This window comes from Caretta caretta, chromosome 17 (assembly GCF_965140235.1).
Source record: "Caretta caretta isolate rCarCar2 chromosome 17, rCarCar1.hap1, whole genome shotgun sequence".
NCBI lineage: Eukaryota > Metazoa > Chordata > Testudines > Cheloniidae > Caretta > Caretta caretta.
Window position 1 is genome coordinate 21,420,972 of NC_134222.1, and position 26,529 is coordinate 21,447,500.

At 55.8% G+C, this 26,529-nt stretch overlaps 1 protein-coding gene across 1 annotated transcript in view; it reads right to left on the reverse strand.

The window, feature by feature from the left end:
• Positions 1-11,057: 11,057 nt before the first annotated feature.
• The window catches only part of TMEM132E (transmembrane protein 132E), a 238,849-nt gene continuing 223,377 nt past the window's right edge, over positions 11,058-26,529 (reverse strand). The window contains exons 6-9 of the mRNA XM_048824438.2: positions 19,710-19,915; positions 16,766-17,045; positions 14,672-14,863; positions 11,058-12,777 (exon numbers count right to left, since the gene is read on the reverse strand). Coding sequence (XP_048680395.2) covers positions 11,731-12,777; positions 14,672-14,863; positions 16,766-17,045; positions 19,710-19,915 — 1,725 coding nt within the window. The 3' untranslated portion in view covers positions 11,058-11,730. The remainder of the gene's footprint in view (positions 12,778-14,671; positions 14,864-16,765; positions 17,046-19,709; positions 19,916-26,529) is intronic.

Here is a 26,529-nt window from a genome sequence, read left to right on the forward strand (position 1 = left end):
TACCAGCAGGACAGTGGGGTGGGAGGAGGTATTGTTTCATATTCTCTGTGTGTATATAAAGTCTGCTGCAGTTTCCACGGTATACATCTGATGAAGTGAGCTGTAGCTCACGAAAGCTCATGCTCAAATAAATTGGTTAGTCTCTAAGGTGCCACAAGTACTCCTTTTCAATTTGCAAACTGGATACAATTAACTTAGGCTTGAACAGAGACTGGGAGTGGATGGGTCATTACACAAAGTAAAACTATTTCCCCATGTTTATTCCCCCCACACACACACACTGTTCCTCAGACATTCTTGTCAACTGCTGGAAATGGCCCACCTTGATTATCACTACAAAAAGCTCCCCCCACCCCACTCTCCTGCTGGTAATAGCTCACCTTAAGTGATCACTCTCCTTACAGGGTGTATGGTAACACCCATTGTTTCATGTCCTCTGTGTATATAAATCTCCCCACTGTATTTTCCACTGAATGCATCCGATGAAGTGAGCAGTAGCTCACGAAAACTTATGGTCAAATAAATTGGTTAGTCTCTAAGGTGCCACAAGTACTCCTTTTCTTTTGCGAATACAGACTACTCTGAAACCTGTGGGGTTGTCTCCCCTGCACAGTTCCAAGTCCAGGTGGCATTGGTGGGGGGGGGAGGCAGAAGGGTGGCCCCCATTTTTCCCCCTCACCCCCAGAGGCAGCAGTGCAATAGGATTTTCCACCCCTCACCCTGAACATTAAGTGTTGCCTTCCACTCAGCTCCCACTAATGTTAGTTAATTTCACGTTCTGCTTCTCGTCAGTTTCCCTCTCTGGCTCTCTGGCCATGTTGTTTCTAGTGCTGTCAGGGAAATGTATTAAATTTCTTTCCCCCCCAGGCTCCTCTCCCATCTTCTTTCTGCCAAAACACTCACAATGCAATGAAAGCAAGATAATAACAACAACAGCAATGAAAACTTTCCGGTTCATGGGGTTTTTTTTGTGAAAGCGAATCTGGGGCATAAACAGCTTGGCAGCGATGGGGGATTTATTCCTGCTGCATAAATTATGAGCACATTGAACCTCGGGTTTTGGGCAGATCATTTCTAGTGTCAATTAATTTGCAAAAATAAGAGTGAGTAGAACAGCGACCTGCAAGGGATGGACCAAGTGCGGGACTCAGGCAGAGCTGATTGAATGATTTATTGTGAAGGTGTCATTGTGAATTTCAAGTAATTTTTCATTGCATAATTAGCCAGTTTGCCATGATTCAGCCAGACAGGAGCCCTAGGGAAGTTAGGTGCCTGAGAGGAGAGTCTAGCCAAGGATTTGAGTCCCTAACTCCCTTAGGTTTCTTTGAAAAGCCAAGCCCTCGTCTGCAACAAGGGATGCAGCAATTATTCAGAGATAACTGAGTGGGATGAGTTGTAGGTTCTCTGATGGCAGAGGGGATATATGTGTGTGTATAATGCCAAAGTAATTTCTCTGCTAGCGTCAGCTCAGCTTCCTAAATGTCCCCAAGCCACTACGTAGACGTAATGAAATGTTGGCACAAATTGGTGGTCGTGATACACAGATCACCACTATTGTCACTATCCTGTATGCTGGGACCACTAATCATGCAGCAGTGCGGGTAGAACACACATCCTCCTCATTCAAAAACAAAGGCCATTTGAGCTAGTAGAGAATCCCTGTTAGGTGCTGGCAGTATAGGGCTTATGACACACAGACAGAGAGTTCTGAGTCCAAGTGGTAGAGGATAGTAGCACACATACACTGGCCAGTTGATTACATTATTCCATGCATAATACTTCTAAAAGGAAATTGCTATGTTCTGATAATGAGACCTTCTCCCTGCAGCTATTCTGTTGGTCAGACAGCCTGCAGGGCTTGAGCTGGCTACCATCTCACATGACTAGAGGTCACAGTAGCATTGTGGGATCTTTACACTTTAAGACCCGTATCCTCCACATCTGAAATGCTGGTCAGGGACGGTGGTACATCAGCCAAGCTGAGCTGATTTTGGGTGGGCCAAAGAAATCAAGCAGCCTTGAAATGGAATTGCTTCAAAATGGAACATTTCCTCAGGAAAATTTTGATTTTCCTGCAGTGTTTCAACCACTGCTGTGCATCATGGGAGTCATGTGGCTATGGTGCATCATGGGAGATGTAGTCCAGCTGGCGAGTTCAGCCCATAGAGGAGAATGGGGGATTGAGGCACCCAAACTATAACTCACATAAGACACCCAAACACAACACCTGTGAGGCAGTGCAGCAGGTCAGGTGGACACAGATTAATGTGGAACTGAACTGAAATGAAACATTTCGACATTTCCGAGCCAACATTTTTTGGAACTTTCTGTTCCGTGAAAAGTTTCGATATTTCAACTTTTTGTCCCAATTTGGAACCAAAATGTGGAAATTTCCTGCTGGATGCAAATTCCAATTTGCCCTGCTCATTTATTAGCTATTCCTTGGAACACGGTGATATCTACCAGGCACATCAGCATAGCCACATTGGCTGTGGCATCCAGCTCAGGAGTCGGTACTTAAGCCTCAAGTCAAGACAGGTTTTGAATTGTGGGATATTAATTCACAAAGGGTGCGTTAAACTCCCATTCGGCCTCATGTCTAACAGCCCACCTGGGGCAAGTTTATTTCCCATAATCCACACACCGGAGTTTCTTATTGCAATTATAAACTTTTATTATATTCTCTTCTTTTTAAAACACATATTCATATATGTTAATTTAATGATGAGGCTTATAAGTTCCAAGCAGGGAATTAGGATGTGCGAATTTTACTGCTGAGAATTTTTATTAGATCATCAGCTTGCTCAATCACGCCTGCCCCCTTTTATAATTAGGAGCAGTAAAAATGTAGCACGTGTGTTTCCTCCGTCTCCTGAGATGACAAAAATTTGTTCAGCGCCTTGCAAGAAAGTTTGAGGGGCGAGGTGGGAGAATCAGCTAAGAGGATAAAGTCCCGGAAGATCTCAAAGAGCTTGCAGGAAATCAGTGAATCAGCCACACCTCTGACTGTCCCAGGGACATAGCTGTTCCGTTATCAATAAGTAAACTGAGGCACGCAGTGTTAAGCAACTGTGCCATGCTCTAAGAAGCAGGTGAGTAGCAGAGCTGGGGATAGACCCCGCTGGCTCTCTGCTCTGCTTTCACCATGACATGTCGTTGTTTCCTTATGGCACCTAAGCGCACTATCCTTTAACGGGAAGGATCGCTCCCAATGCGATAGCCTAGGTAGCCGTGAATTGTGATGAGGAAGTTAAAAGGAGATGTTGGACAGCGAAGAGGTAGGCAGGGAGCCATCAAAGGGGCCCTTAAAAAGGAAAATATTGAGGGTGAGATTCTATGCTAAGCCTGTAAGAGAAGCAACACACAGCCACAGCCCAGACGGTTGTGGGGGGCAGTCAGATGGCTTTAAGCCACCCTTAAACCATCCCAATTCTGGGCTGCTCATGAGTCCAGACGGACCCCAAGGATAACTTAACCCGCAGGGCCTGGCTAAGTTACAGCAGCCTCCCCTGGCTCACACAGGGCTACGGTGCTGGCTAGAATCTCTGTACTGTGGCCTCACCCCCACCCCGGCACCCCCCCCCACACTCAGGGTTGGGAGGGGCACCTGAAGGGGCAGCTCTGAGATAGCCAACTGCTCAGCCAGCACTGGTAGAATCCTCCCCCAGTCAGAGCCAGGGCTTTCAGGGTCTGTTTATGGGGGTGCAGTCATGTGAAGGGGGCAGAGGATCTCATCCTGGATTTCTAAATCCTAGTTTGTGATGCACACAGAATGCCTGACAGGTCTGGGTTTTGTGGGGAGTCAGAGAGTTTGTTCAGTGGGTTTTGGGGGGTATTAAGTTGGTTTGAGTTGTTCTTACTCAGGTTTTTATCTTAGAAATCCCAGAAATGGCATCTTTGTAAATGGAAAACAACAAAGAGAAAGGGAAAGCAAGATTGGGAAGGTCCAGTTTGATTTTCCAGAGCAGGCTGGAGGTCTCCTTGGAGGACTCAGTGAAATGGAACAGGAGCACTCTCAGAGCTCAGCCAAAGGGAGTGTGTTATATCTTTACCCCAGAGAGATTCCCTCCCAGCTGCGTCAGACATTTGAGTTACATAAGCGATATCGAAAGCAAACAGCAAAGAGTGTTAAACAGTTATAGCCCCTCTCAGTTAAACAGGTTTTGTTTGCTTTGTACCTGTGATGTCGCAGCCCTACTCATTCTCCAGTTGTCCACAGGGTCTTCCATGGAAAACAGGATGGACAAGACATGAATTTCTAATGTCAAAAAACAAGCAGTACCTGCCTTCCCTTCCCTTGAAAAATAGCCAGTCTTTCCAGTTTCTTTTAACTATCATAAGAAAGGCAAAAAAGGGGCACAAATCCACTGTTTTGCCCTTGTGACTCATCTTTAAGCGGCTTTCCATTCACCCTTTATGTGTCTATAGGCACTGAAACCTGCGGATGCGGGTGACCTGTGTTAGAGTTCTAGACTGGGATTGTCACAACAGCCAAAGAGAGTTGGTCACCCACTTGACTTCACTGGGCTTTGGCAATGCACCTAACTGCCTTAGGCTGTGATAACCCTGCCCTAGCTACCTGCCAGGCAGGGGCAGCTGGCTACATTATGTCCAAATGACATAAACTGCACCCACAGGTAATTGGGCACTTGGAAAAGAGGGAGTAGGATAGATCCCAGCTGTATGCTCTTTGCCCTGATTATACTCTTTCACATGACATATCATTAGACGGTGGAACTCATTGCCACCAGAAATGGCTGTGGCCAAGAACTTTGCAAGGTTCAAAAAGGGATAGGACATTTATATGGAAAACAAGAATAACCAGTGTGGTTATAGTTAATGGTAACAAATGTTTCAGAAGGGAAATTAAAGCTCATACTTCAGGGTTGCAGCCAGGGTCTATTAGAGATTAGGATGAGACCTTGGTGAATTATCCCATTGCTGCTTTCCTCTGAAGCCTCTGGTGCTGGCTGCTGGACCTTGGGTCTGACCCAATCTGACAATTTCTATGTTCCAATGATCAGGCAGCCGTAGTACCCTTGCTAAGGATTCCCATGTTGACGGCACAGCTGACTCCAGAGTCACCCTTCCAGCACAGGGGGTGAAGATGGGGCATGGCCAGAATGCACTTTGTTCTCACTGGCTTCAACTGGTGAATGGTCCTTTGGGGAGGTTAGAGCAGCCCCTGGACTGCTCTTGGTGCACCAGGGCTGGGGACTGAAAAGAGAAAGGGGGAGTGGTAACCTCGGTGCACCCTGCCCCGTTGCTTTTGCAGAGAACCTGGCCCGTTGTGTTTTGGGGGCCTTCTAGTGGCATTTCGCATCACAGCCATTCTTAGTTCAGCGCACGCCAGCTGGGCTACACTCCCCAGAACGCTGAGTGCGGAGCTGGGGCCATTTGGAGAGCGAGGGCTGCAGTACGTCCGTGCAGACACGCCCGATGGCGTCGGGCGGAGGTAACCCACCATGCCGAGAGGCCGTACCTACATCAGCAGAAGCGCTGCCTACACAGGGACATACGGCAGCTTAACCACATGGTGCAGGGTATGGAGCTTTCACCCTGGCCTGGTGGAATCTGAGACATTGCTTAGCACGGCACAGAAAACAAACAGCACATGTCTCCGGTATACACCCTGCTCCCCCAACACCCTCGTCACCAGAGAAGCTGGGGCAACGTGCTCAGTCAAAAGCCAAGCTGCTTAACAGAGCATCAGTGGGAACCTCTCTGCTTCTGATGCTGGGTTGGGGAAATCAGCCAATGATAACTTCGGCTAGCCCGGCATGCAGTGACCCATCTTCTAAGAGGGACAGGCTGATGTGAAGCCATGCTGAACTGTGCCCTGGGACACACTGCAAGCACTAGGAAGCCCCAGGAGCCAGCCACGGCTGGGTCTGCCCATAGAGATCACACTGGTTTAACCAAAGGTGAGGCCACAAACTGATTTTGGGGCAGCTTTGTGTGCAGCCAGTCTTAGAATCATAGAAGATCAGGGTTGGAAGGGACCTCAGGACGTCATCTAGTCCCACCCCCTGCTCAAAGCAGGACCAATCCCCAACTAAATCATCCCAGCCAGGGCTTTGTCAAGCCGGGCCTTAAAAACCTCTATGGATGGAGATTCCCCCACCTCCCTAGGGAACTCATTCCTGTGCTTCACCACCCTCCTCGTGAAATAGTGCATCACTTAGATCAATTTATGGGTGTCAGAGAAATCAGTACAAACCTGGTTTAAACCCAGTGTGTGTCCACATGCCGGTTTGGTACATAGGGACTGCTGCCCCAGGGGGTAGCCCAAGCCCATTTCAGGGAGGTCCTCCCACTCTGACCCCTTTGTGGGACCTGGTTCAGCCTGAAGGCTCCCGCTGCCAGTCCCCGAGCAGAACACTTGGTCCTTTTGAGCCTCCAGTTTGACAGAGCTGTGGGGAAAGTTGCCGGTCCCTGGGGACAGGCGCGGGAGAGGTGGACGGGTTATCTTCCAGGAGAAAGGCCAGAGGTGGGCTGGGTTTTCGGCCCACCATTTGCTGCTAGCTGAGAACTTTCGCAGGTGCAAGAGATGTTTCTGCTGACGAAAATCAGGCCGAGAGATGCTTTAATTTCGCATGGAAAACAAACAGGCCCGAAAGCTCAGAAGGGATCTAGACCTTCAGGTGTCTGCCCTGATCATTCCAGCTTCTGAGAACCCCGGTCATGACCCATAGATTTTGTTTCCGCTCTGGGACTCAGGCCCTGCTGGCCAGTGCCAGGCCCCGCACAGATTGGCTCTGCTGCAGTGGCACCCACCTTAACAGGAAGGTTAGCAGCAGATCGGAAGTGGGCATTTACTTGGACTGGAGGCTGTTTGGGGCAGGGACCTGCTCTGTTCTGTCTTTCTTCGGCACCTAGCACTGTGGGGGCCTGGGCCAGGGCTGGCGCTCCTAGGCACTACAAAGATATGCAGCACACCTTAGCTCCCGCTGTGGGCAGAGCCTGTCAGGGTGTCTCCACACTTCACACCAAGGCCAGGCTCTGGCTCAGCCCCGCTTCCCTCCACGCACCAATCAGTCTGACTCAGGTCAGCAAGCGCTCGGGAACTGGGTCCCTATGCGCATGGCTCAGAGCCTGAGTCCCACTGTGACGCGGGTCCAAGCCCCTGTCAGTTTGCAGTGTGGACGCAGCTCACGCCTCAGACCCGAGTCAGAAGGGCTGTGCAGCACAGTGGGACCACATTAGCACAGCTGTGAGACTGGGTCCAGCAATTGTAAACCCAGGGCTACAATGCAGTGTGGACGCTCAAGCGTGGGCGTGGAACCAGCAAGCCCGAGCCCCCCCAGACCCGGGCTTAGCATGCAGGATACACTGAGAGGCCCTGACCTCATGCCCCAAGGCGGGACAGCTAGCTACTGAATACCTTTCTCAGAGGGACAGCGCTTCTTGCAAGTGGGCTGTCAGTCCAGGGCTTGAGTTGTCTTGTAAGACGCTGGTGCAATATCTGCTCTTACGTTGTTAATTCGTCTCAGGGTATGGCTGCACTGTAATTGTGCCACACAACATCTTGAGCACAATCCCGTCCAGGCCCCTGGACCCATGCACAGATGGCTGGTGCTCTAGCTCGATGCCAGCTAGCTCTGGTATACTGCCCGGATCGCAGGAGAGACGTACCCTCAGAGCACCACAAGCCACACTCTGCTCTCAGTCACAGGTGTGTAAATCCAGGAGCCCAAGGAATCGCTGGGGGTTTACTCCCAGCTGGGGAAGGGCAGCGTTCGGCCAGGAGCGTCCTGGGCCATCAGCATTCAAAGACACAACCACAGTGGGTGCCTAATTAAAATGGAGGCAGACACAGGAAGGAGACTTAAAGCCAAGCTGAATGCTGCAGGGGCTGGGGGGCAGGGGCCATCTCGGCACATGAGGGCTGCTTCCAAAGCCGAGTTTAAAATAAGTGATATGTTTCACTTTGAGGAAAGCCTCATGCAGAGCCGGGACCCGCCCTGTGCCTCAGTTTCCCCTGCTGTGCAATCGGGGTAACGACACTGCCAGCCTTTGTGCAGTGCCTGGAGACCTACTGATGGAGAATAGCTAGGGATTAGGATTTAATGTACCAGCACCCTGGCTCCAGGCAACGCCAGGCACTGACCCCAGGAGTTACCGAACTGGTGCATGTCAGGTACAGCGTGTGCGCCTGGACTGTCTCCCCCATGACGGACACAGTGCGTGGCCGGGATGCTGTGTGTGCACGGGGGTGCTCTCATTCTTGTAGACCGACAGTCACGATTGGCAGCCCAGTCCTAATGAGCAGCCCTTGGCAGTTCATGCCTATAGACAAGGCCCCCAGCGTCCTTCTGTGCCTGGCTGCACCCATCACCGTGGCCGACGGGCCTGCTGGACACGTCGGTACCTAGGCCAAATCCTCAGCCTCTGCCTCTGTGCCAACCCTCCCCCGCCAACACCTCCCCCTTGGCCTGGCGCAGGGTTTCCAAGGTCCAGTTTGTCTTTAGCACCGCACCTGAAGGAAGCCACCTTAGAAGGGCACAAAGCCCACACCAGTTCCCTCTGCCAGTGGGCCACAAGCATTCCACATGGGGAGCCCCTCCCAGCTGCGACGTGGGAAGGGTAGGGAGCCTGTGACCACCCAATACCCCTTTGTGGCCGCCCCAAACTCCTTCCCCGGAAGCTTGGGTTCCCTAGAAGCACATGGGCTGTTTCCTCCAGGACTGGCAAAGGCGAAACCAATGCCCTTCTGCTTTAATGGCCACACGCAGTGCATTGTGTATAGCTCCACCGCCATTGTGACCGAGGCGAATGGGTGCCATCCGCAGAGCAGCTGCCAATCACAGCCTGAGGGCTGGGCTACACTTGGACGATAATTCAGCTGCAGGTAGGGTGTGAATTTCAAGCGCAACAGCTATTCCTGATGACCTCCATGTGTCGACAAGCCCCTAGGTAATGTCAATAGGTATGGCCAAACAGGTTTTCACTCTCAAGGAGCAATTAAATCCCTTTATGGACTAAAGAGAGCTACAACTAGGGAGAGACCGCCCAAGGCACATGGCAGCTCGGAGATGAGCCAGGCAGGCTGAGTGGGGTTCCCTGCTTGCAGACACAGGGGATAGGATATCAATCACAGCAGAGTGTGTTGATGGTGATTGTCAGTATGATCCCGAGAGGCAGAAGAGACACAGGGCTTCTTGGGCACAGAGCTGGCTGGGGGAGCAGGCGTGGGGATTCCTGAGGCACGAAACTGCCTGCTGCTGTTTGCGGCTCCTGTGTTCAGGGAACAGGATGGCACGTGGACATTCTTTGTGACTAACTAAGCATCCACCATGAGTTTGACTCTCACCAATATCTCCTCCGAACAGACAGAACCCCCCGCAAGGCCCTGGTTCTTGGCTAGACCACTCAGGCTGAAGGAGCAACGCTACACAAACCCAACAGAGATGCTGTTCATGCTCCCGCCTTTCCAGTGCCTTTTCCCCCCCCTATTCTCTTTTATTTATTTAATAAAAATTAGACACAGTGGTGGGTAAAGCCCAGTTGAGAGATAACACCCCTCCCTTGGCATGAGCAGCTCCGCTCTCCTGCCCCTCTGCTAGTCAGTGCCAGTGTGTCTACTGCCTGGTATGGTCGGGGCGGGGGGGGGAGGCATGTGGCCAGCCACCCCCAGCACAGATGTGCGCTACGGGGCACTGCTCAGGCACCGCTGTTGGCATGGTGGGGCCTGCAGGGCGAGGCGATTGGGGAGATGCACTGTGCGTCTTCTCAGGCCCCGCAATGAGAGTCATGGGAATGTGGCGATGGGAGAGGCCCAGACTCCGGGCTCCCTGGCAGAGGGGGTCAGATGCCAAACCTGTGGCTACGCTTGAGGCCTCAAGGTGACGAGGCAGTGGCAGGGAGAGACCCTATGACTGCAGGTTGGCCAGGCCTGGCTCTGGGAGGCCCCACTGGGCTGTTACTGGGGGAGCTAGGATGGGACCAGGCTTGGCCCTATGAGCACAGCATTGTGGTTGAACTGCTCACTCAGACCCGCTCCCCACCCCTCTCGGGGTGGCACCTTCACCTCTCCCCAGGAGCAGCTGCCCCTTCCCAGAGGATGTGAGGGAGTGGGCCACATCTGGAGTTGCTACTTGGTATGCGAAGTCTCAATCCATCGCTCAGCCTTTGGGCTTGCCCTGGGCAGAAGCCAGAGAAGTGAGCAAATTCCCTCCCACAACAGTCTCTGTTGAATCCGGGGAGGGACAGCGGAGCCAAAGACGAACCACTGTAATATGTTGTACAGAGGGGAAACTGAGGCACGGTGTGGGCGGTGCACGGAGGGTGACTCGCTCAAGCTTGCCGAGTCATCCGCAGGCTCGTGACTGGGTTCCAGGGCAGCTGACGCCCAGGCCCGTGCTTCCAACACGAGACAGTGCAACCTCGCGAAGCCTGCGGTCTGGGAGCCGGTTAGCTGGGAGCTCAGCTCACCCCATACCCCGCCATGGGTGGGAGGCGAGCGGTCTTGGCCCCCATGCCTGGGGCGCCCCGGCTGAGGGGACCCTTGACGGGCCGGTTGGGGCCATTTCCGCAGGTGCTGCCATTTGTGGAAGGCACACACACCGAGACTATGAACTGCAAGCGGGGGGCGGGCACGGGACCGTCTGAGGAGGAGCTGGGAGAAGCCGGAAGCGCTTGGCCCAGGGCCGAGAACCTCAGCTTTAGCTTCCCATGCAGCTCAGGAGCTTTGTGGCTGGGTTCGGAGGCCAACGGAGTCCCTGGCCCCACTCCCTCCCCTCCCCGGCTTCATGCCAGGCCTGGCTTTTCAGAAGTGAAGCTCGCTGCGGAGGGAAGAGGCCCCAGACGGGAGCGAGGAGCCCAGGGACAGACATGGGCGCTGGCCTCCTCTGGTTCGGAACAGCAAAGGGAGTGGCCGTGGCCGCTCCACGTATTCCCCGGGGCTGGTGGCAGCTGGGTTGGCTGGGCCAAAGCCACGTGGCTTCGCTCCAGCTTTCCAGGGCACTCCCGAGGTACCTTAGCTTGGAGCCAGGCCCCTTGCCCGCTCCTCCCCGCCCTTCCCGCAGCGTTCGGAGCAGCGTGTCCCGTGACACCGGTGGCAGGACCGGGCCCGTCGGGGGGGATCCCTGAATGTATATTTATTCAACATTATTGTGCAACAAAGTAAAGCAGAGAAATCCTGTTCGTCTTCCCTGGCCGACGCGCGCTCGGAGGCCGCACCGCTCGGTCCGTGGTTCGCAGGGCGGGCCAAGGCAGTGTCAGGGCACGTGGAGAGTGGAGCCCGCCACGCCGGCCGGTACCGCTCCAGGTCTGAACCTGCCCCCCCGCCCGTCCCCCCCCCACTTCTTGCTCTATCTCAGCTTCTTGCTCTGGCTCCTCCACCCCCACCAGTGTCTCCCCCGTAACGCGGGGCTCCGCGGCCCCCGCTGCACCAGCTCCCCTCGACGGCGCCAGGCGGGGGCCGGGGTTTGTGCAAGCAGCTTGCAGGCACCTTGGCACTTTGGCGGTGAGTGGGCGGAAGGCAGAGGCGGCCCCTTGCTCCCTCGGGACGCCGGGGTTCACCCCGCTGGGTTTGGCTCGCTCGACACTTGTTCCCTTTCAGAGAAAAAAGAAAGTGGCAGAAGGGATGCCCCGTGCGCGGAAGAGAGAGCGAAAGGGAAAGGGAGGGGAGTCTCGAAAGTCGGCTCTGGTGGTCAGGGTCTGGGGTATCCGCTCGGGCCCTGGCCAGCGGGCAGCAGCTGGCGTGGCGTGACAGGGCGCGGCAGCCCGCTAAGCGATCTCCTTGATCCTGCAGATGTAGTCATGGAGCGCCTCGGGATCCTGCAGCCCCATGTCCTGGCACACCCACTCCAGGTCCTCCTCGTCGGCGATGGGGATGGAGTTGTAGGCCAGCTCCTCGGAAGGCAGCGTGGCGAAGGTGGTGAACTTCACCCGCTTCCTCTTGGAGGTGGGGGAGTTGAGCGGGTCCTCGCTCTGGTCCCTGGTGGAGCCCCCCGAGGAGCCGTCTCCCCGCCCGTGCACCTGGCTCTGCACGCTGGTCTGCGAGCTGCCGCTGCTGTGGTGGTCCCCGTGGCAGCAGGTCTGGACGTTCTCCAGCGGGTTGCCGGGACTCTCGGGTGCAGGGGAGAGGTCATTCTGGGCCCTCAGGGGCTGCCCGTTGCCCAAGAAGACCCAGTGGTGGGAGTGGTCCATGTTGGTCTGGCCCTCGGGCGGGATGCGCTTGTGACTATACTTCAGCACAAAGACAATGCAGTTGATGAGGAAGACCAGGATGGCCAAACAGAAGACGCCCAGCAGGGCGTACATGCCGATCTCCAGGTCCGTCAGCCCCCGCGGCACCTGCACGAAGCCCGTGGGGATGGTGGGGAAGTCCTCAGTGGTGTGGGGGATGCTGGGAGCTCCGCTGTCCTGGCTGGGCTCCGGCTTCCTCTCCACATCTGCCCGCAGGGTGGTGCTGGCCGCGCTCTCCTCCCTCCCCGAGGTCCCCGGCTTGCTCGGCACGTGCCCGGCATCCCCATAGTCATAGGTGGGGTCCTCCTCGGAGCTGAAGCGCACCCGCACGCTGGCCAGCGCCGTGAAGAGCACGCTCTTGCGCTTGGTCTTCTGGCAGCTCTCACAGATGACCAGCTCGGCACGCAACAGGTCGCCAGCCCCCTCGCCTTCCGCCACCACCAACGGGAAGGCCCGGTCCTGGGTCACCGACACCACTTTCTCGTCCAGGCTGCTCACCACCAGGTTGTAGTCTTTGGGGTCGTAGAGGGAGAGGGGGGCTGTGGTGCCATCACTGTATGAGACCCACATGCTCAGGAGGGCTTCCTGCAAAACAAACACGGGGAATGGGCATCTACCTATCTATCCATCCATCTGTCCCTCCATCGTTCCATCACCCACGCTCTCCAACCATCCATCGTCCGGCCATCCCCCATGCTCCCCAACCATCTATCCTTCCCTCCATTCCCCATGGTCTCCAACCATTCATCGTCCACCCACCCCTCATGCTCCCCAATCATCCATCTGTCCCTCCATCCCCCATGGTCTCCAACCATCCATCCTTCCCTCCATCCCCCAAGCTCCCCAACCATCCATCCGTCCCTCCATCCCCCATGGTCTCCAACCATCCACCCGTCCCTCCATCCCCCATGGTCTCCAACCATCCATCCGTTCCCCGTGCTCTTCACTCATCCATCCATCCGTCCATCCCCCATTCTGTCCAATCATTCATCCCCCATGCTTTCCAACCCTCCATCCATTCCCCATCCATTCATCCATCCCCCATGCTCTCTATCCATTCTCTCCCTCCTTCCCCCATCCTCTCCATCCCCCATGCTGTTCATCCATCCCTGAATCCATCCATCCCTGAATCCATCCACCATGCTCTCCATGCATCCATCTGACAATCTTTTCAACCATCCATCCATTCCCCATCCTCTGTCTCTCTCCCCAGGTGGGAGTACGGGTTTGAAAGGACTGAGCTGTTTAGCAGGCTTATAAAAAGCCCACACAGAGAGCAAGCATTGGTTTCAAATGCCCTCCCCTCTTGCCCCCGGTGCCAACCGGTTACATTCCTCGGGCCCACTTCACCCCAGTGTATCTTGTATTTCAGCGGAAGTCCCATGACACCCACCCGTCACCATCACTGGCACTGAGGTCTCTGTAAAGAGCGTGAGCTCAGTCGGCCTCTCTCATACCGCACAGAGCCCCTGGTGATCCCGTAGAGGGGCTGCAGCTACACACTGCAATATGGCCAGTGAAGAGACCCGGGATACCGCACCCTGCAGCCAGCGCTATGCCAAGGCACTGCTGCAAACGATTCCCAGGGCCATGCCTCACCTGGGGGCTCCTAGGCATAGCGGGCAAGTTTGGTACAGATGCAAAGTCCAGTATGCAAATTAGGTAGTGATCTAATTTGCATGGTTGTAAATAACTTGCATATAATCAATACACCCTGACCCAAGCAGGACACAGAGTTGCCGGAAGCTTGGCAGCTGTGGGTGGGGCAGGAGGCTCCTGGGGTAAGGGGGTGGGTTTCTGGCAGATCTGGGGTCGGTCAGTGGCTGGGAACTGGGGGCGTCTGGGGTAGGCAGATGAGTGGGTGCTGAGGATATCTGGGGTGGGTGGTTTATGGGGCCAGGACTGAACCCCCTCACCTTCTGCTCCCACCATTGGCTGCCCTGGACCTGCTTGGATCCAGCCAGGGATCAATGAGAGGGGAGCCAGAGAGGCTCCTGGCTTCTGCCGGCAGAGCAGATCCCACAGTGCCCCTGGCAGCCAGGAAAAGCTGCAGGGTCATCCCTGCAGGCCAGCTGGATGCATGAGGTCTCCAGGAGGGGCTGGGCGCTGGGGGTTACACGGAATGAGAGCAATGGGAACTCCCGCCGTTCTACGGGCACTTACAGGAGTGAGCTGGCCCCGAGGCCCCGCAGATAGGGGATCCCACCCCCAGATGGAGCCAGGGCCTCTCCCAGTCAGAAATGAGCAGTCCTGCCATATCACATGGGATGGGGGTGAATTTCCGCTGGGCTGATGCGATGAGCCCCAACGAAACACATCCACATCCAAACGGCAGAGCAGTGAGTACAGGTCTCCATGTGCGGGTGCAGCACTGGGAGACTACAAGCCCCAGCATGCAGTGCTCCATGGAGAACCAAAGTGCATGCTGGGAGGTGTAGTCCCACACTCTGCGAGCCATGCAGCATGAGCCCTGTGTTACCTGCTTGGAGAAGTTCAGGGTCTGCTGGGCGGCCGTCTTAGCGATGATGGTGTGGCTGTTGCCGGGGCTGGGATGGAGGGAGAGCGACAGGCTGGACACCACCTGGGCCTTCAGATCGATGATGCTGACCTTCTCGTCCGCCACCGTCAGCACCGTCTCCCCCAGCACTGCCTCCATGAGCGGGGACACCACCTGCAAGAGGGAGTGGTCGGGGAGCGGCCGTGATGGCCCAGCCAGTCACCCACCACCTCTTGGCACCGCCCTGCCAATGCCAATGAGGGACCACCCCCAGTGCTGCGAGCTTCCTCACAGCAGTGCCCTGCCAACGCCAATGAGGGACCACCCCCAGTGCTGTGAGCTCCCTCACAGAGACTACCCTGCCAACGCCAATGAGGGACCACCCTCGGTGCTGCGAGCTCCCTCACAGCAGTGCCCTGCTGATGCCAAGGAGGGCCCACCCTTTCCCACAAAGCAGTGCTGCAGTTCCCCCCTTCCCCTAGCCTCCTGCTCAGCCAAGAAACATCACTGGCCCCCAGAGCACAGGGGAGCTGAAAAAGCGTCTGGCAGGGCCTCAGAGATGACCCCTCACTTTGCCTGCACCGTGCCCGAGCTGCTGTGACACACGGAGCGGGGTTTCCTGGAGAGCACTGACCCTCCGGCAGCAGCCCTGCTGACCTTGCGACGCTCGGCCCTTTGAAGCCAGTGTCGAAGAAACCAGGAATTTCGCTTAGGAAAGCGTAACCGAGCCTAGGCCCAGAACTAATTACAGCCCGAGCCGCCGGGCCTTGCAGTTAATGGCTGATCCAGCCCGCAGGGGAGGCATGTGCTCAGGAGATAACTTTAAACTGCTCCCACCCCGTCACCCCTCCAGCCCCGGAGGGAGGAAGGAGAGAGGCGGCTGCTTGCTGAGCTTCAAAGCCAGGATGACATTCACAGCCAGAGCGAGGATCAAAGGCATGGCTTGGCCAGGCAGATGCTGCTTCTGGGGCACGGGGACCTCAGTGCGACGGGCACCCACGGCGGGGAGGACGCCCTCGTCAGCACGGCAGAGAATTTGCACATTTACTGCCTCTTTGGGGGACTCCGAGCCCAGGATGCCAACACCCTGCACACGCCCTCTGTGCAATGGACACACCCAGGCCGGCCTCTGGACCGGAAAGCTGCAAAGGGCCCCCGATCCAGACTACCCCAGCCTGAGGCCTATCCCAGCTGGGCTCCACCTTTTCCTTCTGCATACAGCCCCTCGGATGCCTGGTGCCAGCCTGACCTCTCCTTCTGGCCGAGGAGGGGAGGGGGCAGTACCTCCATCACAAACCCCGCCCCGGGGGGTCGGCTGCAGAAGGGAGGTGCACTCCAGGGGAAGGAGCTTTGGAGCGTTTCCCTGCTGACAGCGGCTGGCACCCGGCATCGGCCAATCGGCCCCGTGCCCATGGGAGGCTTTTACAGGCAGTGGGTGAAAGGTCCCTCCGCCCCTTTAACTCTAGGGAGACGGGGAGTGGAACTGACCCTGATCGGGGCTTTCCAGCGGGGTCCATGTGCAGAGCCGGGCTGCAAGCCTGAGCCCACCTGCAATCAGGGACGGCCACTGTCCTACCTGCAACTAGCCCCAGCTCAGGCAGCCCATGGGGACGGCGGGGCCCCTCTGGGGTTTCCCCAGGCATTGCCATGGAGCGGGCACCTGTCCCTCCCCATGTGAGTTGCTCCATTATGCTGCCAGGGGCCCCTTCCCCACAGCTGTGGGGTGGCCTAGCCATCAGCTGCTGGAGCCTGGTACAGGCCACTCCCTGCCTCCAGTATATAATGGCTGGAGAGAGGAGGGGCAGGAAATAGCCTGACCCCCCACCGGGGTGAAGAGAGGGACTTCCTCCCCTGCTTCATCAGCTGTTAGCTCAACCCCGAGGGACAGAGGCCCCTAGGGAATCCCTGATCACCTCTAGCAAGTGCTTGCCAGCTGGAGTGCCCCATGAGCCCAGACACAGGGCCCCGGCTTATTCACTCACCCCTGTGCACACAGGGCTCGTTCCTTCGCTGCCTTCCAGCTCCACAGCCATGCGATTCCCCGTGCCCCGAGGAAAGGGGGTGAGGGGCCCGTACCTTGAAGAGTGTGGTGCCCGGCTCCCGCCCGGCCAGCGTGCTGCTGTCCACCAGCTGGGCCACCCGGGGGTCATCCACCTTCATGAAGTCGCTGACCAGGTCGGTGACCTCCACCAGCCAGTCGGGTCCCAGCATGGTGATGACCTGGTCGGTGCCCTCCGAGGAGGTGGTGTGGAACTGGGTGAAGACCTGCAGGGTGGCGTGTTGGTACTGCAGGGTGCAGCCCCGGTTCTGCTTCCGCTCATCCTCGTCCTCATCATCCTCGCTCTCCCGCACAGACCTGGGGGCACAAGACAGATCAGCCACCCTGCCCTGGCTGGGGCTGCCCCTGCTCTGCAGCTACCGGGTACCAGAGACCGGTGAGTGACGCATTGGGTACTGGCTAGGCGGCAGTTCTGCCGGAAAGGATCTGGGGGCTATCGGGGATCGCAAACTGAGCAGGAGCCAAGAGCGTGAGGCTGTTGCGAAAAGGGCCGTATTAACCAGAGTGTTGTACGTAATTGTCCCATGCCGCTCAGCGCTGGGGAGGCCTCAGATGGAGCGCTGTGTCCAGTTCCGGGCGCCGCACTGTCCGAGAGATGTGATCAAACTGGAGAAAGTCGGGAGGAGAGCCACAAAAATGGTCAAAGGTTTAGAAAACCTGACCTGGGAGGAGAGATTGACAGAACTGAGCGTGTTCAGATTCTAGAGAAGAAAAGACTTGGGGGCACGTGATAAAAGCCATCAAATATGTAAACAGCTGCTCGAAAGAGGATGGGGATCATTTGCTCTCCATGCCCACTGAGGTCAGGACAAGCAATCAGCTTAGTTTGCAGCAAAGGAAATTCAGGTTAGATATTAGGAAACACGTTCTATCTCTAAGAATATTCAAACTCTGGAACAGGTGACCTAGGCTGGATCCCCGTCGTTGAAGGTTTTACCAACTGGTTGGGCAAACACCTGTCAGGGATGGTCTAGCCCGTTTACTTGCTCCTGCTTCAGAGCAGGGGGTTTGGATGAAAAGACTTCTTGATTTCCCCTGCTGCCCGACTGATCTATGATTCTCTCGCAGGTGGCTCGGTATATAGGCACGCTCCCTCACTTCCAGCTGTCACTGTGCAGTTCAGCAGCCTCCATGCTCCACCCCAGAGGTAGCTGCAATTCAGCGGTGAGGCCTGTGTCTAACTCAAGATGTGCAGTAGCATTGCTACAGATAGCAAACCACCCCCGGGGGCAGAAGACCGTGTGGGCAGCTGGCTGACAAAAGGGTTCTGGATGCAGGTGGCCCTGGACGGCAGATCCCATGGCACGTGGCATTTGCTGTTGGAGGGGATGGGGTTAATGTGAAGGGCCAGGGCCAGCTCTATTGGTGCATCCTGAACAAAAGGCCTTGGCCCGCTGTACCCACGGGAGCTGAAAGGGTGTGTAAGGCATGTGCTCTGTATATCAGGTGAATTACGGTAGTTCCTAGGCACCTGTCCTGAACCAGGACCCCCGTCGTGCTGGGCACTGTACATTATTTATTAGATGAATTATGGCAGTATCCAGGAAAGGAGTGGGTGTGGGTGTGGGCGTGTGTGTGTTCACATGAATATGTGCACCTGGGCCTCCCTGTGGGCACCTGCGTAGTCCCATGCACATTCACGACTTGGCCTGTGCTTGTGGGCATCTGGTGGTGAGGGAAGGTGTACCCGGGGGCACGCGTGTACGTGGTACACACACGTGCCTGGATAGGTGCCCATCTGCGGCGGTACGTCTGCGTGTGTGTGCGTGTCTTTGTGTGCATCTGTACCTACGTGACCGCGTGTGCCCAGAAGTGTGTACCCGCGTGTGTGCATCCGCAGAGGTGGCTATGTGTGCTTGTGTACATGTCTCTGTGCACACGTGTATGTGCATTGCACTGACCCAGGCCCTCTCTCCGCTCGGAGCCCGGCTGAGCTGTGAGCTGTCTGCACAGCTTAGAAACACCCCAGCAAAGGCCGCTCTTCCAGCCCCTGAGAGCTGGGGGCAGCATGAGGGTCCCTGGCGGGGGTGAAAGTAAGTCGAGTGACTTACCGGTACTCTGGGGCCTGCTCTGGCCCCCGGAAGGGGCAGGGCCTAGGGCGGAAAGGCGGGGTTGAGGGGGTCAGAGCCAGCCCCAGCCCACCCTGTAAGGTAAGTGCCCCCCCACCGGGGTAGCAGCAGCAGCCCGGGGCTCCGGGGGCTATTTAAAGGGCCCGCGGCTCCCCTGATTCTACTGCCCTGGTCCTCTAAATAGCCCCCGCAGCCCTGGAGTAGTGGCGATGGGGCTCCAGGGGCTATTTAAAGGGCTCGGGCGGTAGAAACAGGGGAACCCCAGGCCCTTTAAATAGCCCCTCGAGCCCCACAGCCGCTACCCCAGGGCTCCAGCAGCGGGGCGGGGCTCTGGAGGCAATTTAAAGGGCCTGGGGCCACAGCCACTTTAAATTGCCCCCTGGGGAAGCCGGGCTGCCCCAGTACGGTGCACCGGCTCTTACCGGTACGCCGTACTGGGGCGTATCGGCTTACTTTCACCTCCGGTCCCTGGTGACTCAGGCCGCAGGTGCTGGGGTGCCATGCGGGCCGCATGCTGCCCCCCTTCGGAAGAGGGGGGCTTTGTCTCGCTCTGCGGGGCCCTCCAGTGGCCGAGCAGGGAGCCGCCATTGGGCAGCTTGTCCCCTGGCGCAGGCTTTCAGAGCCCAGGGCCTAAGCCTGCTCCATTACTGCCGGGAGGAGGCCGTCAAGGGGAGCTGGGCTGATTCCCTGCCTGGAGGAGCCTCCAGCTGCAGTAAGCGCAGACCAGCTGGGCCTGATTTCCAGATGGGTGGAGCACCAAGCCAGTGGGAACCGCATTTGTGACTGGCAAAGCCGGACAAGGGCAGAGTCCCCTGCCCCCTGCTCCCGTGGCCGCAAGCGCCCCGGCCCGCGGGGCAAGAGCTCCCCTCTGGCCCCCCATGCAGGAGCACACCTCCTGTCCGGCAGGATGGGCACCCTCCAGCCCTTCACTTGGCTCAGCCTGGGGTCCGAGAGCTCGATGTGCACCGGCAGCTTGGGCACCCACACCGTCATCTCCAGCAGGGCGCTCAGGTGCTCGTAGCTGAAGGTCACCCGGGCGTTCATGGAGCCGCGCGTCTCCTTCCCGCTCACAAAGACGTAGTCGCAGCTGCTGGACACCTGGGGAGGACAGGGAGGGAAGCACCAGCACTGAGCAGCGGGGCCGGTGGCCTGCGGCCACTCTCAGGGCTGCAGGTTGGATCGAGCCCTGCAGCAGCGGGTGCCATCACACCTCCAAGGCGCTGCATTGGCAGCTTGGCTGGAGCCGGGGGGGGGGGGGCAGACCCCCAACGGCGTGTGGCCTGGGGAGACTACAGCTGCAGCTGGAGCGCGGATGGCTGGGAGCTGTGGTTCCCGGAGGCCGCGGCTCTGCAGACGAAGGCAGCTCCGATCTCGAACACCTGCCAGGCGGGTGCCCTGTTCTCCCCGCCCCCCGGCACGTTCACCTCCATAGGTCAAATGCTAAATGGAGGAAAAGTAAGGGGCAGTACAGGGATGTTAAATGGCAGGAGTTGTCTTCGGCTCGCCGAGGCCAGGAGCTGGGAAGGACACATCCGCCATACGGCAAAGGCAAACCATCACTAGACTGCCGCTCTCATTATGGGTCAGTCAGAGCAAGAACCGATCACTGCCGGAGCCGCACATTATCTGGCGTCACATCCCGGCCTGCTGAGAGCTGGGCTAAGCGAGGGGACGGCGTCCAGCGTGGTACCCAGGTAGCAGCCTCTGTGCAAGGCTGGAACTGGCCACGGGCGGGTCGGCTCACTTGCAGGAACAAAAGGCCGCTGTGCACTGCAAGAGCGCCCCCAGTGGTCAGCGAGGGTGTTGCACTAAAGGGGAAGCAGCAGCAGCCCGGGGCTCCGGGGGCTATTTAAAGGGCCCGCGGCTCCCCTGCTTCTACCGCCCTGGTCCTCTAAATAGCCCCCGCAGCCCTGGAGTAGTGGCGATGGGGCTCTCGTGGCTATTTAAAGGGCCCGGGCGGTAGAAGCAGGGGAGCCCCAGGCCCTTTAAATAGCCGCCGGAGCCCCACAGCCGCTACCCCAGGGCTCCAGCAGCGGGGCGGGGCTCTGGAGGCAATTTAAAGGGCCTGGGGCCACAGCCACTTTAAATTGCCCCCTGGGGAAGCCGGGCTGCCCCAGTACGGTGCACCGGCTCTTACCGGTACGCCGTACTTGGGCGTATCGGCTTACTTTCACCTCCGGTCCCTGGTGACTCAGGCCGCAGGTGCTGGGGTGCCATGCGGGCCGCATGCTGCCCCCTTCGGAAGAGGGGGGCTTTGTCTCGCTCTGCGGGGTCTTCCAGTGGCCGAGCAGGGAGCCGCCATTGGGCAGCTTGTCCCCTGGCGCAGGCTTTCAGAGCCCAGGGCCTAAGCCTGCTCCATTACTGCCGGGAGGAGGCCGTCAAGGGGAGCTGGGCTGATTCCCTGCCTGGAGGAGCCTCCAGCTGCAGTAAGCGCAGACCAGCTGGGCCTGATTTCCAGATGGGTGGAGCGTGTGGAAAGGGGACGGAGCCCTGCCTGGCTTTCGACCCTCTGGAGGATTGAGAACCAGGGGTGTGATCCTGCTAGGTAGTGAGCGGCCCCTGGAGGTGCCGACTGCCCCCACATTGGAGGCCTTTGCACTAGCAGTTACCCAATGTGCGTGTGCGATCGTAGCAAACGTGCACACAGCAAGCAAGCAGTTGCACAGATGGTCCAGTGGTGAGAACGGTCTTGGGGAGCTCCAGGCTCCGTCACTGCCTTGCTGTGTGACCACAGGCAAATGCCTGCGCCTCGCTGTGCCTCAGTTTACCCACCGGTAAAATAAAGATAATGCTACTGACTTTCCTTTGTAAAGTGCTTTGAGATCTATGGATCGAGACAATCAGCCTCTGTGATGCCTCCCACCACACTGCCCCCAGAGAGGCTGGAGAGCACCCAAAGCTGGTCAAAACAACCCCCCACCCTTAAATCAAATATTTTCACTCAAAAATGTCTGTTTAAAGTGTTTCCATTTGCGACAAAACATTTATTTCATTTGGCTTTGACTCAAAACGGTCGTTTTGTTTTGGCTCTGTCAAAACCCGAAAATGGCCTGAAATTCCATATGTTCCTCCTTCCCCTTTTCTGACCCCGGATGCGACAGGACAAGCTGTGTCTAGATTCTGTTTTGCCTTGTGCCATTCTGCATCTTTTCGAAACTTCTCCAACTGCGTGAAAGTGATGGAGCGTTTACATGACTTGTCCCGGGTCACGCGGGGAGATCTAAGAAAACCATCAGCTCCTAAACCCTACTCTTGGGTTACTCCGCCTTACTCTGCACCCAGCCCTGCAGGAAATATCAGAACCAGCTCTATAAAGACAGCTAGCCCTCCGCACCTCTGGGATGCAGCCCCGAGTGGATAAGTCAATTGCATTAGACACGCCGCTTCCGTGTGCCAGTGGCACGTCTTGGAACAATTTATTTAACGGAAGCAATCCCTATTAGCCATGCATTGTTGCTAATGTATTTACATGGTATCTGCCTTTAAGGTGCTATTCACTGGCACCCCCGTCACCGTCATTAACGTTAATACCTTGAGACGTTGCTGCACCGAATCAATTTTAATCCCATTGTTGTGTCTCCCCCATTCTTTAATTTCCATTTATGCAAATAACATTAGTTAAATGTGCTATAAAACAAATATATCCTGAGGGGGCCGCTTATTACAGACCAATCCAAGCCAATTAAGGAGCTAAGGGAGGAAATTACTAATGGAGTGCTCATGTTTCTTCTTAGGGCTGTAAGTCAAGAATGCAACATTGCCTGCCCGTAGGGTGGAGGGAGGATCTCACACCAGCGACTCTGATACCGTTCCAGGTCTCCACACAGCCTGTTTGTCTCTGTGAGTGCAATTCCACACCTGCAAATCATCCAGCCTGCCTTCCTGCACCCGAGATTGGCCGCTGACCCATCTGCCTCTGCAGATCAGCTCAGTTGGATGCACTGATCTTGGTTTGCAACTTCAGAAAAATATGTGAGCCCGATGACTGACAGGTGCAAAATGCTCTCCACTGAAACAGCAGTGGTGGCTGCAGACCAGGTCTGCTTGGGGAGGTCTGCAGAAGGGCTCAGCACCCAGGAGGGGGCCTGGTTTTTTCAGGGACTTGGTGTGCTGGATGCAGGTTGGACACTGAGTGCTCTGGAATATGTGGCCAGGTCACAATAGGATGTGGAGCAAATCTGGCCCTTGTTTAGGTGTCTCAATGGGAGCTGGACTCTTGGAATCTGGCCTGGATTGCGGGCGCTGGGTCCTGGGAGATCCGGCCCCGATCATGGGCGCTGGGACCTGGGGGATCTGGCCCTGATCGTGGGCGCTGAGCCCTTGGGGATCCAGCCCCGATTGCAGGCACTGAGCCCTGGGGGATCTGGCCCTGATCGCGGGCGCTGAGCCCTGGGGAACCTGGCCCCGACCACAGGCACTGGGCCCTGGGGAACCCGGCCCCGGTCGCTGAGCCCTGGGGAATCCGGCTCCGATCGCGGGCGCTGGGCTCTGGGGGATCCAGCCATGAGCTCTTTCAACAATCAGACACTATACCCTGAGCAGGCAGCTGTATTGTGGGCGGTACGGGAGGGCATGGGAAGGGGTATTTAATTTCCCAAACTCTCCTTGGCCCCGGCATTGACATCAGATAGACACAAGCTCAGCATGTCTGCAAAGACAATCTCGGCTGTGCCGCGGCTGCGTCTGAATAAAGATGAGCTCTGAAATGAATCCCCCGGTGAATGAGCACTCTGGATATTGTGTCGTTGATCACAATAATATGATGGTCTGCTGCTCGCATTACCTTTGGTAATAAATCCACCAGCTCGGCTGGTCTGGGGCCACCAGCTTTTCAATTCACTGAAAGCCACCCGCCCTGTCCCAGTGATGGAGAGGCCCTGTTATAAAGCTACTGTACATTAGCTCTTAAATGTACTGCACTCTATTATGGCCATGCTTGGCGTAACCTGAGCTGAAGGATTCACGTCTAGGCGTTGAGTGCGGGCCTGTCTGGGCAAGGAGCCGATAGCTCCAGCCCCGGTAAGGGCTGCATGGGATGCCAGCTTCACGCTCACCATCTGGAACCCTTTGCAGCTCTCCCCGCTTTGTCCCCTGGGGCCTCCATCAGCTTCAGCACATTTCACATCTTCCTTAAAAAGACCCCGGGTTTCCAGCCTTTGTGGCTGTGGAGAAGATCCTGGGGCATGGACACAGGCTTGGGAGGGGGGAAGGGTTTCTGACTCGGCTCACCCAGGTGGGATGTAGGTCCTGGGCGCCTCCCGGAAAGGCCCTCCTCTACCGCTGATTGCGCTGAGTTCATTGGCCCCGTGCAGGATCTGGTCCCAAAGGAGCTGAGCTGAGCCTACGCATGACAGAACCACCAGCACCAGCCCAGGTGGTGATCTTACGCACGGTGCGGGAGACCATCAGTCACCCCCTTTGGCCCAGAATGTCCTTCCTCTGCTCTCAGCACACAGCTGCAAAACCCTCCCGCAAAGTGTGTGCCCCCCTCCAGTGGCAGGGCCACATAGAAGATAACAGCCTATTATTGCTACCAGTTCTCCGTTAGTTGAGCTGGTAGAGAACCTGCCGGGGATCTAAAGAGCCCAACCGTTGTTGCTGTTTTCATTTTTAAGCATTAAAAAACACTGGCTATTACTGTGACTTACACCCCACATTCTTCATAGAAATAGTGTGATATGAATATGGCATAACTGAGATATGTTTTATGCAAGATGGGTCATGTGGAAAAATTGGGAAGAGTCCAGCGGAGGGCAACAAAAATGATTAGGGGACTGGAACACATGACTTATGAGGAGAGGCTGAGGGAACTGGGATTGTTTAGTCTGCAGAAGAGAAGAGTGAGGGGGGATTTGATAGCTGCTTTCAACTACCTGAAAGGGGGCTCCAAAGAGGATGGCTCTAGACTGTTCTCAGTGGTAGCAGATGACAGAACGAGGAGTAATGGTCTCAAGTTGCAGTGGGGGAGGTTTAGGTTGGATACTAGGAAAAACTTTTTCACTAGGAGGGTGGTGAAACACTGGAATGCGTTACCTAGGGAGGTGGTGGAATCTCCTTTCTTAGATATTTTTAAGGTCAGGCTTGACAAAGCCCTGGCTGGGATGATTTAGCTGGGGTTGGTCCTGCTTTGAGATGATCTCCTGAGGTCCCTTCCAACCCTGATATTCTATGATTCTATGTAAGGTATCATTGGAAAGGTTCTGATTTACTGAATGTGATTATCCAATTTGTATGCACGTATCATTCCTGTATCTGAAGGTAAGAATATTGACTATGTAACAATTATAACTGTGTGTGTATTTGGGAGAACACCCACCAGACAGTAGGCAATCAGCCTCAATGGGCCATTAGGAAGAACAATAAGATTTGGAAGATACTAATCTCCTGCCTTCCTGAGAAGCTCCCCAGGTTGCTGCTTTGACACTACAGGGTCAGGTGATTGTGTCACCTGGTACTAGACCCCCATCTTGGGCTTTCAGTGTTTTTCCATTAAGAGGGGGTGGGAGTCAGACTGGGAAACAAAAGATTCCCGCCTTATGTAAATTCTATTTAATGCTGGGAAGTAAGGCAATCAGGACTCTTCTCCACTGCCTCCCTGCCTAAGAAGGAAGACTGCTAAAAACACCTGAAGGAAAAGGCAGGGGATGAGTACAGGCTGAGACAGGGGTCTAGTCTGCGAAGATAAATAACTGGAACTCGAAGCTACAGAAACTCTGTAATTTACCTAAAACAACATTTAGGGTGAGAAATTATATTTTGTGACCTGTTTCTTGAGTGTATTAATCTTAGTTTGCGTGTTTTGTTTTATTTGCTCCGTAATCTGCTTTGTTCTGTTTGCTATTCCTTATAATCACTTAAAATTTACCTTTTGTAGTTAATAAACGTATTTATTGTTTATTTCAAAACCCAGTTTGTGCAATTCATATTGGGGGCGGGGCGGGGAGGGGGGAGCAAAAAGTTGTGCATATCTCTCTCCACATTGTGGGAGAGGGTGAATTTTTATGAGCTTGCACTGTGCAGATCTTTCTATACAGCGCAAGTCAATATTATTTTGGGTTTATACCCCAAAGGAGGTGTGCACATTCCCCTGGCCATTCCCCTAGCCTAGCTAAATGCTCCCACATAGATTTCAGTCTGTGTCTGCAGCTGAGTGTGGCCTTACCTGTGTGTGTGCTGGAGAAGGCTTGAGAGCCAAGCATGGCAAGAACAGGGTGAGGAAACCCAGGCTGGTGGAAAGGTTAGGCTCAGTGAGACCCCAGCACCTCAGGTGGCACCCCAGGAGCGGGGTTCACCCCATCACAATTACATACAGCAAAATGTCGTTAAAAGAACATTAAAATTGCACAGACCCCCTCCCTCATTCAGTGCACAGGACAGACGGTGCTCTGCGGAAGAGCAGCTATCAATAGCTCATTCATCCTCATCATCCCGTGGGTGGCCCCAGGCCTTACCATTCAAACTCTGCTCTGATTGCAGAATGGTTCATTTCCTCCTGGGTTTCTGTGTGGTGCTCTCAATGTAGTCCCTTAATCCTTTCCCAACATTAATGCATTGATCTTCCTGGCCCCCCAGTCAGGCTAGGTGCTCTCATTATCTCTGGGGAATTGTGGCACAGAGATGAAGGCCAAAATTGTCAAACACGGCATCTCCTTTTAGGTGCCCAAACTGAGAGGCAGAGTGCCGAGTATGTGACAGCACTTCCTATGTTGAGC